The sequence below is a fragment of the Babylonia areolata genome, chromosome 1 (genome assembly GCF_041734735.1).
Source record: "Babylonia areolata isolate BAREFJ2019XMU chromosome 1, ASM4173473v1, whole genome shotgun sequence".
Lineage (NCBI taxonomy): Eukaryota > Metazoa > Mollusca > Gastropoda > Neogastropoda > Buccinidae > Babylonia > Babylonia areolata.
In genome coordinates this window covers 14,696,269-14,713,768 of record NC_134876.1, presented here as the reverse complement: position 1 = coordinate 14,713,768, position 17,500 = coordinate 14,696,269, and the positions used below count along the sequence as shown (strand labels likewise).

Here is a 17,500-nt window from a genome sequence, read left to right as displayed (position 1 = left end):
CTACACAGATAGCGATGGGGGCTGGCGCGGAAGTGTGTGTGTGTGTGCGCGCGCGCGCACATGTGCATGTATGTGCAGTGAGAGAAAGGAAGAGGTGGCTCGCCTGTCCATTTTGGTGTGTGTCTGAGGAGAGAGAGCCGAGAGGGTGGAGGGGGGATGAGAGAGAGAAAGAGAATAATGTACATGAATGTTTTACTTCACATTCCCATGAGAGAATATTTGTGTGGGAAAAGTAAAACAGGCGCCTCCCCACCTCTGTCAGAGTGACATAGACAGTGAAGACGAGAGTGAGCTGCATAAAACCAATCAGTGGCGGAATACAGGTTCACAGAAACAGCAGAAAAGGGAAACTTGGCAAGTAACACTGGAAACAACACACACACACACACACACACACACACCTGATTCTGAAATGCACGTCTAACCGGCAGGAACAGAACCCAAAATAAAGCCTGGCAAGTAGCACTGATGAACCCGTGAATAAACTGAAGTGAATGTGCTGGCAAGGTGTCGAAATTCCACCATTATTGACAGGTCTGTGCATCATGGTTTCACACCCACACGCCGGGACATTCATACTGGCACGAAAACAGAGCCCAGTCCCAGAGAAAATTACAGTATTTTAAATAATGTTGTTTAGTATAAAACATGATGACTAGTTGAGTGTGGTTTAGTCATGTTAAAGATGCCTGTGAGACTTTCGTGTCAAAACAACACCGAAAATGATTCTGAAAGAGCAACCAACCGGATCAGCGACAGCAAAATATGTCGGAATTCACATCACCTTAATATTCATTTTTGTGGTGGTTTTTGACACGCTGAATGTAGCACGTTTTAATCAATTCAGATGGTCAGTGGAATACAAACATGTGCTCAAAAAACAAAAAGCATAAAAACACAGTCGTGAAAGAATTATTTGTAATATTTGCACATCTAATCCAAAGGCTCATTTGTGTCATGACTTTGTGCCGTGGCTGTCAAGCTCTCACCCGAATGGCTTAGTCACGTGACACGAATGGCGCAGGCAAGAAAACACAATGCCCAAACAGACTTCGAGATCGGGAAAGCAAAAAAAAACACGGTAGTCCTTTTCAGTTTATGAAGTTCTTGTTTCCCGTGTAGATCCCTCAGCCCACTGTCTCAACAGTTGTTGGTCCATACCATCCCCGCATCATTGGCAGCCCGGTGTAGGGGGGCCCTTACGAGGTTATACACTACTGATTCTGGATGAAGAGAAGTTTTCGTTTTGATTTTGTAGACTCGTGAAAATTTACGTATGTATTCAATTTGTTTTTGTAAACTTTAACACATCCGCAAACAAAAGTGTGTTACCCCCTGCGTAGCCCCCATTGCAGGCTTGCCATGTGGGAGAGTAAGTAGTCTTCGACCCTCAGGAACTTGAGGAGCCGACTAAAATGATGTCCTCCAAGCTTATTTTTAGCTGGCCTCTCAGGCCTCTCTGAGGGTCGAAAACACCCTCCCATACCACTTGTAACTTGTACCATTTATATGTAGAATACTACAGAATACTGCTGCTCCTCCCTTCCTCCTTCACCTTCATCCACGCACCCCCACCATCCCCAAATACCAACCACACGCAGTCATAGAATAGATGACAGATTTTTAGTATGGGGGCCAATTGGCGAGAAATGCCTGTGACAGAACGTGACAAAGTGGTGTCACTGGACTCACAAGGACACAGAAATTACTGGTAATCAGAGAAAATAACAATGAACGAAAGGAATAATAATGATAGATTTTGATGATGATAGAGCACACACACGTTTGCTCGAACGTCCCCCTCCCCCCCTCACACAAACGTATGTATACACGCACGCACATACGCACTCGTGTGTGTGTGTGTGTGTTTGTTTGTGTGTGTGTGTGTGTATTTCCATACATCCATTTGGACGATGATGAATGCGTGTGCAGTGTTGAGTTGGTGCGCGCGCGCGTGTGTGTATGTGTGTGTGATGATGATGTTGTTTATTTTGGTGTTATCAGTTTTACGGTGATTACGACGTTGATGCATTGAGCTCGTGTGCATGCATATGAAGGAGAATGTAGGGCTAGGATAGAGAGAAGTGGGCGGGGACGGTGGAGAACATGGAGAGTGATTGTACATTTAATTATATTTTGTATATGTATGCTGATGTTTGTATGGAAAAGGCGTAAGAGTTCAGGAATATTTGCAACAAGAACAAAAATTATGCTGTCAGTGTGCAAGGGTGGCAGTACCAGGTCTGAAACAGTTTCATTAAAGTTTCAGTGTTTACGCACACCTGCACGTTAGCGCATGTATCAGTGGAGGAGAAGGAGGATGGGGCACGTGTGCATGCTCGTGTTGGTATGTGAAAGGGTCCGTGTATGACTCGATTAAGCAACACACACACACACACACACACACACACACACACACACACACACACACACACACACACTGGCCTGCATTCCCATCTGGGTGAAGGAACATCGTTGTTGGCACGTGGGCCTGGAAGCTGAAGGGCGGTCAGTGAGGGCAGTGTGTGGAGAGACCATCAAGTGCATGTTCACGCCGCTCACAGCCGGCCTCTTGTCAGGCTTCCAGGAAACGGGCTGCCTAAACTGTGCCCCTGACTGTGAATAATACACTGCCTCATTGACTGCATGGTAGGGGGGACGAGGAAGGAGTGAGGGAGAGGGTGAGCGAAGAGAGAGAGAGAGAGAGGAAAAATGGTGGGCTAAAGGGAGGGGAGGGGGGGTCAAATGGTTCTTCTCTGTTCACAGCTGTTTGTCTCACGCATTGCGGGTCTTCTTGGATACTCGGTCATGTGAAAAGAAGAGAGAGAGAGAGAGAGAGAAGAGGGAATGTCTAGAAGGGGGAGGGGGGGATATCCTCTTTCACCGCCTTGACGCACACACATATCGTTCCTGTGAGTCCTTGAAATGAGCTGTGTTCTGCCTGACGCCATGAAGGACACACCCCCTGCAGGACACCGCCTTTGATGTCTGTCTGGGGTTTGCTCCGCTGGCTGCCTTCACACTGCCACATGCAGTGCAAACACGTGCAGATCGTCCCACAGCACGTCTGTGTCGGAATGAAGTGGAAGCTCATCAAAGGACTGAGCTCAGCAGGAGGCACAAAAGAGGATGACTTCAGACAGACAGACCCCACGAAGCTACTAAGTAATGATTATGGTAATTGTAAATTCAAACGGAGCCACTTGGGTTTGATAGTAGCCATGATAGTAGACCACCGGACGCCACGTGGTACAGTACTTGTGACTGTAGACTTAGAAGTCAATTAACGGTCATCGGGCCAGGAGCTCATACAGGTCAATGGGCAGGAGAGGCAATGTAATAATTATGTTTTGCGCGTTAACATGTACTTCTGACCTCATGGTGACCTGACGTTGATTGACAGCGCGAAACTGCTTGAAGATGGACAGCGATAGAACGTTCTTGCGTCGTCTCTCTGTCTCTCTCTCTCTCTCTCTCACTCTGTGTGTGTGTGTGTGTGTGTGTGTGTGTGTGTGTGTGTAAAGCTATTGTTTGTTTCGCGGAGGGTGGAGGCGTGTAATTATCAAAGAAAGAATTCTCGTATTCAAAATGTTGAGAGACGAGACACAGACACCCAGTATCAAAACTGGCATTTTCGCTTCCCATCTTACAATGTTGTTGTTCTGGTTATATGAGTGTAGTGCTAGGTCCACCCACCCCACCCCACCTCCCACTTTCCTTGGATGGTTATCCCAGTCGGCTATATTATTTGAGGTTTGATGCCAAAACAAACTTACAAACGAACCACTTAGGAGACCATAACATATGCTGTTATTATGTAGTTTCTGCCTTCAAGTCTTATACACGTCACCACCAAAACAGATATAAAAAAAAAAAAAATAAAAACTATTTGATTTAAATCCACACTTAGGTGTATCAATTCAGGATCTTCAACAATAACAAACATGATACCTGTCAGCTATGACCTTGTCCCCCCGCATGCCGAAGTCACAAGCGGAGATAATATGATAATCTGCACCCGTGTTTACTTTGTGTATCTTAGGTGTGAGGACGCTTCACGTGGCTTCACAAGCTTGTATTTTTGTCCAGTCAGGTCCTCAAAATAACGTCACCAAGGGCAATACAGTTTTAGTGTGGTGGTAGAGGGGAGATGCTGGACTGAATGAAATGGAATAGGACCTGTGCAGCAGAATTGCGTTGAGAGAGAGACGCGGACGGACGGACATTGTTTTATTGCCATTGACAGTACTGTCCTTTGGCAAGGGGGACAATGTATGAACAAAAGAACAGCGACGGTTTAATAATAGTAATGGATACTTATATAGCACACTATCCAGAAATCTGCTCTAGATGCTTTACAAAAACGCTTTTACAGACAAAAACGTTTACAGACAAATTCACGCATTGCTAAGAGTAAAAAGAAAATCAACGACAAACAACACCAACAACAAAATAATAAAATGCAACATAATATTGTTAAGATTAAAAAGAAAAATAGAAAAGCTCGACCATCCAACTTTCTACAAAGTCATTCAGAATTAAACTGTGGAACTGGCATCATGGTAACCGTGTTTTTTTCGATAACTATAAGGCTCCCGAAGATAATTTCTTTTCCCGACAATCCCAAGCTAGGGCGATAAATTTCGCAAGTGATTTTATTCTTACTTCATCATCTGTCAAAAGCGTACTGGTCAGGTTCGTGTTCTCTAAGTTTTCACCGTTGAAAATTAAGCATTTCTTTCGAATTTCTTTATGATGTCGTTGAGAGAGAGAAAGTGAGAGAGAGAGAGAGAGAGAAGACTGACTAAAGACTGAAGATGGTTTATTCACATTAGGCCTCAGCCCCTCATTAAGGGGAATGTGAACAATATCGAACGAGCTATCAATAATCATCAACGAGAGAGAGAGAGAGAGCCGTGTTGCACAAAATGAATGGCGACATGTTCGCCACAATGTGCCAGTAGCAGAGAAAGCAAAGAAGCATATTAGTGCCTCTGTCCGTAAAAATGCCCCTGACAACTCAAGATTATTGAATATACGTGGAAGCACATTCACACACACACACACACACACACACACACACACACACACACACACACACACACACACACACACACACACGCACGCACGCACACACACACCACACACACCATGCTGTGTGATAATGGAATGAACAAAGAAAGGTGACGGTCACGGACCCCTGTGTGTGTGTGTGTGTGGTTGCTAGGTAAAGTTTTCTGTTGTTGGTATGTGCACCGTACCTTCACAGAAACAAGTGCAGTATCATTGATCACCGTGATGACAGCCATCCTTCTACCCATGCTCATCATCTTTAGCATTATGACAAGTACAGAGAAAGGTCAAGAAAACTGTAAGAAAAACAACAACTAAAGACCTGTTTGTGGCGAGAGTGGTTCTTTTTTGTCAGTTCCTCTCAACTCAAGCTTCTCTGTCTAGATCTGTGTGTGTGTGTGTGTGTGTGTGTGTGTGTGTGTCCGTTTGCAATCCTTTCTCTCTGTGTGCATGTGTGTGTGGATATGTGCATCTGTATGTGCGTGCGTACTCGTGTGTGTGTGTGTGTGTGTGTGTGCAAGTGCATGTGCATATGCATATGCATATGCGTGATGCACATAATTCTTCCTGGAAGTATTTATCACACAACAGAACTGCACAAAACAAAATAACAAAAAATCCAGTAACATATGCTTACTGTTGCTTAGCACATCCCATAATTTTGCACATGAGTGAATGATTAGTACAGAGGAACAAAACCAGAAACGTCATCAAAAAGGTGACTCAAAGCGCATATATGATAAAGTAGCAAACTGGCTTCATAAAGTTGTGTACAGAATCACTGGAATTGCCAACTGTTTAAAAATCAAACGCTACCAGCTTTGTCAACAAATACCTGGTTTCGTGTATAGTTCAAACACCGCTTTGAATTCACCTTGGTGTCGTTGTGATTGCAGAGATGGCAGAGACGGTTTTTCAGACTGTATGATGATGGAGAACTCACTTTCTGCGTCGATGACCATGTAAGTCGGACTTTCTGTTTTGTTTTGTTGGTGGTTTATTTTAATTTAACTGTTCCAACAATGTTGTTATGTTCCGCATTTGAACCAGCATCTATATTCCCACGGTTGTGGTTTTTTCAGTGCTTGAAAACAGTTTCAGGAACGTCTTGATTTTTTTTTTTTTTTTTTTTTTTTTTTTTTTTTATAACTGTTTGAATCGTAATGAATCATAATTTAAGAAATGAATTACTTGAAGTTGAATTCTGTAGTGAGTGTGAAATAAAGTCGCGAAACGGGGGGTAAATGTGTATATTTTCCAATTTTTTCGTTTTGTAGTTTTTATAACTGCATGAATCGTTTTTTAAGAAATGAATTACTTGAAGTGGAATCCTGCAATGTGTGTGAAATAAAGTCACGAATCGCGGGTGTAAATGTGCATATATTCATATTTTATTTTTGCGTTCATCCCTTGTTTATGGAGTGAGGAGAGGGGTGGTAGAGAATTTTGGTCGACAGGCCATGATGTCTGTCTGTTTGTATACCCCCCCCCCCCAGCCCCCCGCTCCCCACCCTAACCCCCCTCCCCGTCATATGTGTCTCTGTCTCTCTCTGTGTTTTTCCTCCCTCTCTTCCCCCCCCCCCCCTCTCTCTCTCTCTCTCTCTCTGTTCTCTCTCTTGCTCTCCTCTCTCTCTTCGTTCTCCGTATCTCCATCTCACCTTTCCCTTGCCTCTTTTCACATACATTTATCGTCACTGAATTTATCGAAGGATGTTAAACTCGTGTGGATAGGTAAGTTGATGAAATGATGTGCATGTGTGTATGTGTTTTTGCGTGTAGTAGTAATAGTAGCAGCAGCAACAGAAGTAGTAGTAGTAGCGGTGGTGGTGGTGGTGGTGGTTGTAGTCGTAGTAGCGTCTCTTCACAAAATGTTATTTGAGACGGTTGTGTGTGTGTGTGTGTGTGTGACACCCAGATGGACACGGTGCCCCAGGGCTCTTTGGACATGAACAAGTGCACGGACATTTTGGAGGCTGAGGTGACCACCTCACACTGCAACTCCCTGGCAGTTGTGACCCCGGAGAAAACTGAGTACATCAAGGCCGACTCCAAAGAGGAGATCCAGTGGTGAGAAAGAACGGAATGTTCTCGTTTGTCTGTTTGTTTGTATGTCTGGTGATTACTGTTTGTTTTTTGTTGTTTGTTTGTTTACTTGTTTGTTTGAGTTTTTGTGTGAGTGGTGTTGTTTTTTGTTGTTGTTGTTTTGTTTTTTATTTTTGTTTTGTTTCTTTCTTCCTTTCTTTCTTTCTTCCTTTCTTTTTTCTTTTGTTTTTATTTTTCTGCTCCTCCTCCTCCTCCTTCTTTTTTTTCTTCTTCTGCGCATTCTTCTTTTTCTCGTCCTCTTTTTTCTCTTCTTCCTTTTCTTGTTCACGTTCACTTACCTTTTTTGCTGATGTGGATGTGGCAGACACCTAGGGGTTTGATTTAGTGATGGTGGTGACAGTATTGAGAACAGTCGTCTTTGAAGTTGCCTTGTTGTTGTTGACGTCATCGGTGAGATTGATGTTGTCGTCTTGTCCTTTCTGGTTGAGTTGATGACGATGGTGGTCGTTATCGGATGTTTCACTGTCCTTGCTGTGTTATTGTGGCAGCATGATTATGTTGATGGAGTGAGTGGTTGTGTGATATTTAGACCACTCCACAAAGGATACACCTTTGCCTTTGGAAAATGTCGTTCAGAAGGGCAAACTTACTGTCTGTCTGTCTGCCTGGCTACCTGTCCGTCTGTCTGTCTGTCTGTCTTATCTCTTTTTCCTCTCTCCTCCTTCTTCCGACTCTGTGTGTGTGTGTCTGTGTGACAATATGCGCGTACGGGCATAGTCAGTGAGTGAGTGATTGAATGGTTAAGTTTATGTTCTTTTTCGTCTTCGTCTTCAGTCTTCTCGGTTCTCCACGTCTTGATTATTTATTTAGCCTTTTCCTTCTTCTCCTTTTTCCACTTTCTCATCTATTTTTCTTCAACTTGTTGCTGATCACTGTCATCATTGTCAGCTATCTTTCTATCTTTCGTCGTTACTATCACCTTCGTGTTTTCTTCTCACCGATCACGTTCCCTTCTCTCACTAACTTACCTGTTTCTGTCTGTGGCTATCTGTCATCTCCACCCCCCCCCACCCCCCACCCCCCTTCTCTCTCTCTCTCTCTCTCTCTCTCTCTCTCTCTCTATCTCATACCCCTTCATGAGGGGCTATGGTCTATATATGAGTAAATCATTCTCTCTCTCTCTCTCTCATACCCCTTCATGAGGGGCTATGGCCTATTTATGAATAAACCATTCTCTCTCTCTCTCTCTCTCTCTCTCTCTCTCTCTCTCTCTCTCTCTCTCTCTCTCATACCCCTTCATGAGGGGCTATGGCAAATTTATGAATAAACCATTATCTCTCTCTCTATCTCTCTCATTTTTTGTGTCACTCTCTTTCCTCTCACTCTCTCATAGCAGCACGTTCTATCTTCCTTATGACACCCACACACCCACACAGACCCATACTCGCACTCACGCACACAAATACATACATACACCACACAAGACACACGCACGCACGTACACATGTGCGGGGGCGTGCATGCACACCCACACACCCACACGTATGCACATCCAAACATACAGAATGACAGTCACACACACACACACACACACACACACACACACACACACAGACTCACGAGTGGTATGTGTGATTTGACGCACAGGTCACAGCGGTGTGAGGCAGTTTCTCTGGTCTTTCATCATCAATCATGTAATGGTCGTAGTCTCCTTTGATTACTTTTCATTGATTTCTGGCTGCGGTATCGACTGGGAATCGCGTGGGATCTCGGGTAGTGTGTGGCTCTGCGTGCAAGATGTGTGTGTTTGTGTGAGTGTGTGCGTATTTGTGTGTGTGTGTGTGTCTGTGTGCGTGTGTTTGTGTGTGTGTGTCTTTGTGTGTCCCATCGAGCTCAATAGTCCCATTCAGCTCAGTGGTGTGTCCCCGTGTGTGTGTGTGTTTGTGTGTGTCCGTGTGTGTGTCCGTGTGTGTGTCCGTGTGTGTTTATGTGTGAGAGAGAAGTTCAGATGGTTTATTGCCACTGCACAGACACATGGGAAGGATATGGGTAGGATCTGGGTGCAGGAAGGTGGGTGGGTTTGCGCGAGAGAGTGTGTGTGAGTGTTGAACTGCCCATGTGTGTGTGTGTGTGTGTGTGTGTGTGGCTCTGTGTCTGTGTATCAGTGTGTAGGGGGGCGTGGGGGGGGGGGGGGGTAAATGACGACCTTGGCTGCAGTGTCCTCAGTGGGTCACCGGCATCATAAAAGATCGCTGTTCAGAGGTGACAGTGAAGTGAAGTGGTTTTTGACTGAATGCTTTCATTCATGAAGCTTTGAAGCTATGTGCCTGTATCCTGTTACAACCCTTCAACACTTTCGTTGGTTTCTCGAGTGGCGTGACACCTTCGTGTCTTCATTTCTGTCTGTTAAATATATGTAAGAGAGAGAGAAAGAGTGAGAGAGAGAGAGATTAACTAACTGACATAGATGATACATGCGCGTGTGCATATCTGAGCGAGTTTATACCCTCCAGTATGAGTGTGTGAGGCGTTTGTGCGTGTTTGTTTTGTCTGTATGTACATGCATGTGCGGATATATTAGGCTTCGCGCCCTCGTAATCCATTGGTGTGTGTGTGCGTGTGTGTGTGTGTCAGCGCGCGCGCGCGTGTGTGTGTGTGTGTGTGTGCGTTCTGTTGTCATTTCTTGTGGTCACAGAGTGAAAGAAGAAATCTTGAACCGTGTGTGTGTGTGTGTGTGTGTTGGGAGGGGGTTGGGGGGGGGGAATAGCCTGCATGCTTGTGCGACTGTATGTGCGCGCGTGCTAATAATTATTCATACACGTGGGGATGATAGTGCTGGCATGAAGAGTGCACGTTTGAGAGCCAGGCACTCCAGTGGAGTGGTAGTAGTAGCCCACATAATCCTGGTTGAGGGCGAGGCTACAGATGGCCTGACTTACTGCACATCAGTCAGGTCTTGTTACTGCTAACACGCACACCTGGCGCACAGGGAAGGAGGGAGGATGTGGGGGGGGGGGGGGGATGGACACATGGTAAGGTTGAGGGCAATATTGTTGCCGTAGCATGGCTCATGATTATGTCGATTATTCTTCATTGATCAGACGATTCAAAGATGACTGACCTTATCTCCCTTTCTTATGATTGTGTTGCTTGGCTTGGCTTTTCTTTCTGTGTTTTTATCTGTCTGTGTCAGTGTCTATGTCTGTATCTGTCGCTATCTCTCTTTCTCCGTCTCTCTCTCTCTCTCTCTCTCTCTCTCTCAATAAACAATAGTGAAAGATTTAATGTTTATAGAACTTTTGTACTATACCTGATATCAAAACATATTTACTAATGCATCAAGAGAGACATTTAAGGTATACAATGACAAGATTCAGACTGGGCATTTCCGACATTGCTGAACATAGTTATCGTTATAGAACGCACAATGAGGCTGATGTATTATGTCCACTTTGCCAGATGGAGAAAGAAAATGGGGTGTACTTTGTTCTATCTTGTCCTGTCAGTCTTGTATGATTTAAGAGTACAGTACATACCATTGAAATATGTAAGTTCCCAAGTCAGTTTAGATTGTCGTCACTTATGGCATCAGCCCATGAACAAACTATCAGAAAGCTCCGATCTGTTCTTAGGTCTTAGTGTATTCAATAACTACTTACATACGGACAATGTGTATAACTTAACTGAGCGCTGTTAACCACGCATGTATAAGATATTATTTTGCGTGTATCATATATTGTTTAGGTGTATAAATGTCAGTTGAATACAATATGTTTCATGATGTGTATTATGTATTACTTAGGTGAGGGTATGTTACCTGAAAGCAGGTATGATATTTTATGTTAGCTGAACATATGTATTAATCACAATGCACGATGCGCTGTCTACGAAGAATTTGTGACACCCTTTCATAAGAGGCAATGGCCTATAAATGAATAAATCATTCGTTCATTCATTCATTCATTCTCTCTCTCTCTCTCTCTCTCTCTCTCTCTCTCTCTCTCTCTCTCTCTCTCTCTCTCTCTCCACCCTCTCCCTCTCTCTCTCCATGTGCATCAGTGCGTGCTTACGTACATACATGAATAAAAGCGCGTCGTTGTACAACTGATTAAAAGCGTTATGTGTGTTTCAGAATATTGATTCGCGCCTCCATGTTTCAATACACGTTTATTCATGCACGCGGGGAAACCAGTATACCGATAGGGTCTGCATGTGTTTTGTGTACACGTGCGTACGTATGTGTGTGGTGGCGCGCGGCGCACCTGTCCTGTCTGACTGTGAATGCACACGCGAGCAGAGCAGACCCTCCGTCGTCGGCGCTACCTTTGTTTATACACGCGCATCACGTCTTACCGCATTTCTGAACGGCATATGCACAATTACAAATGTTATTAATAACACAACACACCGAGAAATGCCGACAGTTGTGCGGGGCCAGCATTCAAGCAAGAGCAGCCAGGGAAAACTAAAAACAACAGGCTGTAGGGTGCAGACCTATTGCCACGTGAGGGGAGGTAAGGGGGGGGGGGGGTCAGGGGGTAGGAGGTGTGCCATATGGGCTCCGTCTGGGTCCCATTAGTGCACTGTATGTGTTAGCCCGCACGTGCTGTGCTGGTTTATTATAGTAGTCGTCTCGTGCGGCACGTCTCTCTTTGTTGCTGGTGCAGACGCGAACTGTACGAATGGTGATGTTGTGTTGCCCTCCTCTTTGTCTTGTCAGTTTTCTCTGAGTCTTCTTTTTTTGTGTGTTTTCTTACGATGGAAACATTTCAGGGGTATTTCCTTGACTGAGTACTCGGAGATCTTATATTGGTCTATATTGAACACACACACACACACACACACACACACATATATATATATATATATATATATATATATATATATATATATATGTGTGTGTGTATGTGTGTGTGTGTGTGTGTGTATGTATGTATGTATACATTGCGTTGACCAATAGGACTAAGTTATATCTTCTGAGACAGACCTCTCACAATGCAATGATGTAGATATATCTTGCAAGACCAACTCGACACAGATGGATTTGAAGATTTGCAACGGCTTACACAGAACTCTCTCTCTCTCTCTCTCTCTCTCTCTCTCTCTCTCTCTCTCTCTCTCTCTGTCTCTGTCTCTCTCTCTCTCTCTCTCTCTCTCTCTCTCTCTTAGATAACCAACAAGAATAAGAATAACACACACACTCACAGACAGAGAGAGAGAGAGAGAAGAAGGAAGAAATCTTGTGCAGACATATAATTATACCCAAGGACAGAGGTCCAAATCCCGTATCTCCCGCGGCAAGAGATTAGTTTAGAGCTAGCCGTATCCAATTACGCTCGACTTAAGATATATCTCGACACCCATCTCGTTTCGGAACTACGTGTATACCCAAGGGACAGAGATACAGAGATCCAGTCTCCATATCTTACGCGGACAGACATCACATTAGCTAAATACCCAGTTGCGCTCTCGAGACTGATTAAATGTCGACACCCACCCATCACGTCCACGGATGGAAGGAGAGGACTGGGCAGCGCCCGCCTTCCTTCCTATGCCCAGCCCTCAGCCCTGCACACACCAGGTAATAATGACTTCAGTGCACGATGGCCGTAAAGCCGTGGCTATGGGACCGTGTATCGACTGAATTCAAATTTTGACAATATCATTTACTTTTCAAACTAGATTTTCCTAGTGTTTATATAACAAGCTTGATTTTATTTTTATTTTCGCCAGTTGACGGATCTGCTTATTTCCTGCGCTCATTGGTTAAACTTGTTTAATTAATAAATAAATGAATATATATATATATATATATATATATATATATATATATATATATATATACTATATAATCACATTGTTCACACAATTTGTCCACAAATCGTGCTTGTGTGTAAGCATTTGCGTGGTGTGTGTGTGTGCGTGTGTGTGTGCGTGTGTGTGTATACTGATCGCTCGATCTTGGTCCATGGTCTTATCTAAAAGACTTGCATCCAGACCACCAACCCAAGGTGTTATGGTGGGAAAGAGGATAGAGATTGTTCGTTGGAAACCGGACCCTTTTGCTTCCAAAGCTGACGCAGTGACTCTGCTGGCCCTCTCGGCAATGGAAGACCGTACAGTGTCGCCCCATCTGTTTTCCCTTTGCAACCTCTGCCGGTGCTTTTGCCGCTCATCCATGCAGCTGTGCGTTGTGTACTCTCTGCAATGTGTGTGTGTGTGTGTGTGTGTGTGTGTGTGTGTGTGTTTTAGGGGGTGGGAGTGTTTGGGGAGGGAGAAACGACCAGTACAGGATATAGAAGGAGGTGTCTGTGTCTGAGGAGTGGGTAGTCTGAGCCAGATGGTAGAAAACAGAATCAGGGGATGTGCGTGTGAACACTAACGCATGGTATGGATGTGGTAATTGTTTACATCTCTCTCTCTCTCTCTCTCTCTCTCTCTCTCTCTCTCTCTCTCTCTCTCTCTCTCTCTCTCTCTCTCTCTCTCTCTCTCTCTCTCTCTCTCTCTCTCCCTCTATCGCTATGTGTGTTAGTGTGTGTATGTGTGTGTGTGTGTGCGCGCGCGCGAACCAGCGCGTTAGTTTATGCATATGGAACATCAAAGTGAGCGATTAAACAACTTTTCTGTAATAAAAAGTGACTTAACGAAGACGCTTAAAAAAAAAAAGAAGAGAAAAAAAAGAGAGAGAATTTAGGGGAAAGGGGGTGATAGAAGGATGTGTGGAGGATGGGGGTCAGAAAAGAGGGTTCGAACCTTCTGACACAGCAAACACGTGGCCGTTTAGAAGTCTTTCCTAAGAACGAAGCCATTCGTTGTGCCTGATGTGACTCAGTGCTGTTTCGTTCCCCTTGGATGTCTCGCCATTTGCAGTGAACCGTTCTCCACAGAAAGTGACCTGGAGACACCTCAGTCGTGCAATTTTGCTCTCAGTTCAGCGGGAGAAATCCAACCGTAGTTCCCAAAAAGCTGCCCGTGAAGGACGGCGTTAAAAATACAACGAATACATGGCGAAGAAATATGTTGTTGAAAGGAAATACGATAGGAACTAATTAATGTATGATCTTTGTACATCTCTTTCTCTCTGTCTGTCTGTCTGTCTCTCTCTCTCTCTCTCTCTCTCTCTCTGTGCGTGCGTGCGTGCGTGTGAGTGTGTGTGTGTGTGTTCGCTTGCATTTGTGCATGCTTATGTTTAGCTGTGTTCACGCGTGCGTCAAGTGTGCGCTCTCTCTCTCTCTCTCTCTCTCTCTCTCTCTCTCACACACACACACACACACACACACACACACACACACACACTCTCACTCACTCACTCACTCACTCACTCACTCAGACTTGACAACAACAAAGTAAAACTTGACAACAACGACAACAACAACAAAAAGCAGTAAAAACACAATCATTTTCGATTACGAATGAGAATATGGCTATCGGCCTATTGAACTGTCAAAGAATGGCCAGCCTGCCCCATATTAACCAGCTGTTTATTTCTCAGTAGTATCCCTTTTTGGCTTTTGTTGGGTCTGTCCTCAAGACGTGACGGTCTGAATGCAGGCGGCTGGTCACTGCCACAAAGGAGGCCTCTGGTTGGTAGCAAGTGAGATGTGTGCACGACTGCCTCTTGCTGTTTGCTCTGTTTAATTTGTTGAAAGGAGTGGTTGTTTGGTTGTTCGTTTGTTTGCTTGTTTTTGGTTTGCTGTTGTTGTTGTGTTTTTCCATAATTATTATTGTTTGAATTACGTGAGTCGTTTGTCTAATACAGCCATCCCGATTGTCTAAGAATTTACTGTTTTCTGGAGAAAGATTGAATTACGTGAGTCGTTTGTCTAATACAGCCATCCCGATTGTCTAAGAATTTACTGTTTTCTGGAGAAAGATTGAATTACGTGAGTCGTTTGTCTAATACAGCCATCCCGATTGTCTAAGAATTTACTGTTTTCTGGAGAAAGATTTGTTGTTGTTGTTGTTGTATGTATGGTAAGGTGGATTGCGGTGTGGGAGATCACGCGCATGTGTTTGTATAAGAGAGAGGGGGGGGGGAGAGAGAGGATGCTTTAGATAAGAAAAATAATTAAGTATTTCGCACGTCACTTTGATAAGAGTCTGGCATCAGAATATTTAGTTTAAAGGCGCATGGATATTGGTAATACTCGAAAGGAATATTGTATGCCATATTTCACCAAGAGCTGGACAGCACATGACAAAAATTAATGTTGTTCATCTTCAGAAAGAGTGACAGACAGATAGTTAGAGAGACACACACACAGAGAGAGTGAGTGCGCGTGCTCGCCTTTCATGGGGCTTTTGATTCAGTTTCAGTTCTTTTGATTAAAGTCATTAACATTGGCATCCTGCACCACAGTTGAGACGGATTGATCTGAGGAAAGCGAGACGCACGATATGAAGAAACTCTGAAACAGAAAGGGGTAAGTTCACTCTGGGGTGAATGGATAGGGAAGCTCTGCTGCAGCCAGTGCACCAATCAGCAGTTGTTCTGCGGTCGTCACGGGTTCTTGGACCCAAGTAAATTAGCTCAGTGAGTGTGAAGAGAGTTGTTAGTCACCTCTTTCTTCTTCTTCTTCTTCGTTCAATGGCCGCGTTCACGTGTTTCGCCTTGTGGGTTTCTACGTGTGTGGTCGTCTTCACCCCGCCATGTACAGAGCCATAGACGTGGTAATCTTGTTATTAAAACACGGCACCAGTGCACCGCTGTATGGTAACCAGTGGCAGTAGTGGCCTCCACCCGCCTTGCGAGACAATGGCTGGCGCTGATAATCTTCTTCGGGGATGAACTTGGAACCAGAACTCACCTGGCTGGATGACAGAAGCTTTCATCTGCTCTGACGGTGGGGACTCGAACCCGTTTAGTTGTCCTCCCAACCTGTGTCACTGACCACTGGACCAGTTCAGGGAGGGGTGGGAGGACTGGTTACTTCGTGAGCAGTGTCAAGTGTACAGAGGGAGGGGGGAAAGGAAGGGTAGGGCATCATCATTGACACGCCTCACAGCCCTCTGCCCGGCAATCTGCCCTTTACTCACGGCCCACAGCCACCGAGATGTATGTAGCTACACACCTCAGTGCTCACAGCCTGCTGACATAGTGGATGGCTGCCTGTCTTATTTGTAGCAGTCCCCGGTGAAGCGACGCTGCTTCCCATTACTTCCAGGCGGCGGAACACGGACACGCTTGGGGTCTTCCTGTAGCGCAGCGCTCCGGATACACTGCGTGGTGGTGATGTGATGCCTGCCTGCCGGCCTGTGATCGGGCGCAGACACTGTGGCACTGATGGCCAAGGGGCGCAAGGACCCACCACGTCGGCAACCAGAGTTACGTGTCTTTGACAGAAACGACAAAAAGAATAGAAAATAAGAAGTAGAAAAAGAGAAAAAATGCAATTAAAAAAATGAAATAAAATAAAATAAAAAGCACGAGCAGACCCATCCAAGCGTGCAGTGGGCAGACCTTGTATACTTTTTGTGATCGACAGTCAGCACGTTGTTTTGTTTGGTTCATGTTTTCTTGGTCTATCTTGGCTACTTTGGAAAGTATATCAGTCTTCATTGAATGGATATTAGCAGCGACAGAGCAGTTCGGTTTAAGCAGTTTTTGAGGGTTTTTTTTTGTTTGTTTGTTTGTTTGTTTGTTTTGTTTCGTTTGTTTTTGTTTTGTTTATTTTGGGGGGTTTTTTGTTTTGTTTGTTTTTGTTTTGTTTATTTTGGTTTGTTTTTTTGTTTTTGTTTTTTGCAATCAGGCTCTCTTTCCCACTCTCCGTTCTTCTTCACTTCCTTTCTTTTTGTTTATAGAAATATCCAGTTTAAAAGAACAGCAAAAATAATTTTACGATTGGCGGAGCCGTAAAATGTATGTTTGTCTGTCAGGATCTGAACGGTGATTTTTTTTTTTTTTTTATTTTTTTTTTAATAATTCAAATCTTTGAGTCAATTCTGGGACGACTTAGTGGACGTATTGATTAAATGTACCTGACTTCGATGAAACAAATATATGCATCGCTTATTATTTTCAGATGTCATGCCTTTGTAACGTCAAGGATTTTGGTCTGCCCACTTTCGCGCGTACGTCAGTTGTGGTCTGAATGACTGAAACAACTCGCCATTTTAACCTTGACCAAGATTCCTGACTTTAACGTTTTCAAAGACACAAAGGCAAAGAAACTGCTTATTTCGTACTGGTTACTAATGACGGGCGCAATAGCCGAGTGGTTAAAACGTTGGACTTTCAATCTGAGGATCCCGGGTTCGAATCTCGGTAACAGCGCCTGGTGGGTGAAGGGTGGAGATTTTTCCGATCTCCCAGGTCAACATATATGCAGACCTGCTAGTGCCTGAACCCCCATCGTGTGTATACGCAAGCCGACGATCAAGTTCG

General features: G+C 44.4%; 1 protein-coding gene across 1 annotated transcript in view; it reads left to right on the top strand.

Annotated features, from left to right (window-relative positions):
* The window catches only part of LOC143294629 (uncharacterized), a 105,966-nt gene that overhangs the window by 9,371 nt on the left and 79,095 nt on the right, over window positions 1-17,500 (top strand). Inside the window, exons 3-4 of the mRNA XM_076606009.1 lie at window positions 5,970-6,035; window positions 6,989-7,140. Coding sequence (XP_076462124.1) covers window positions 5,970-6,035; window positions 6,989-7,140 — 218 coding nt within the window. The remainder of the gene's footprint in view (window positions 1-5,969; window positions 6,036-6,988; window positions 7,141-17,500) is intronic.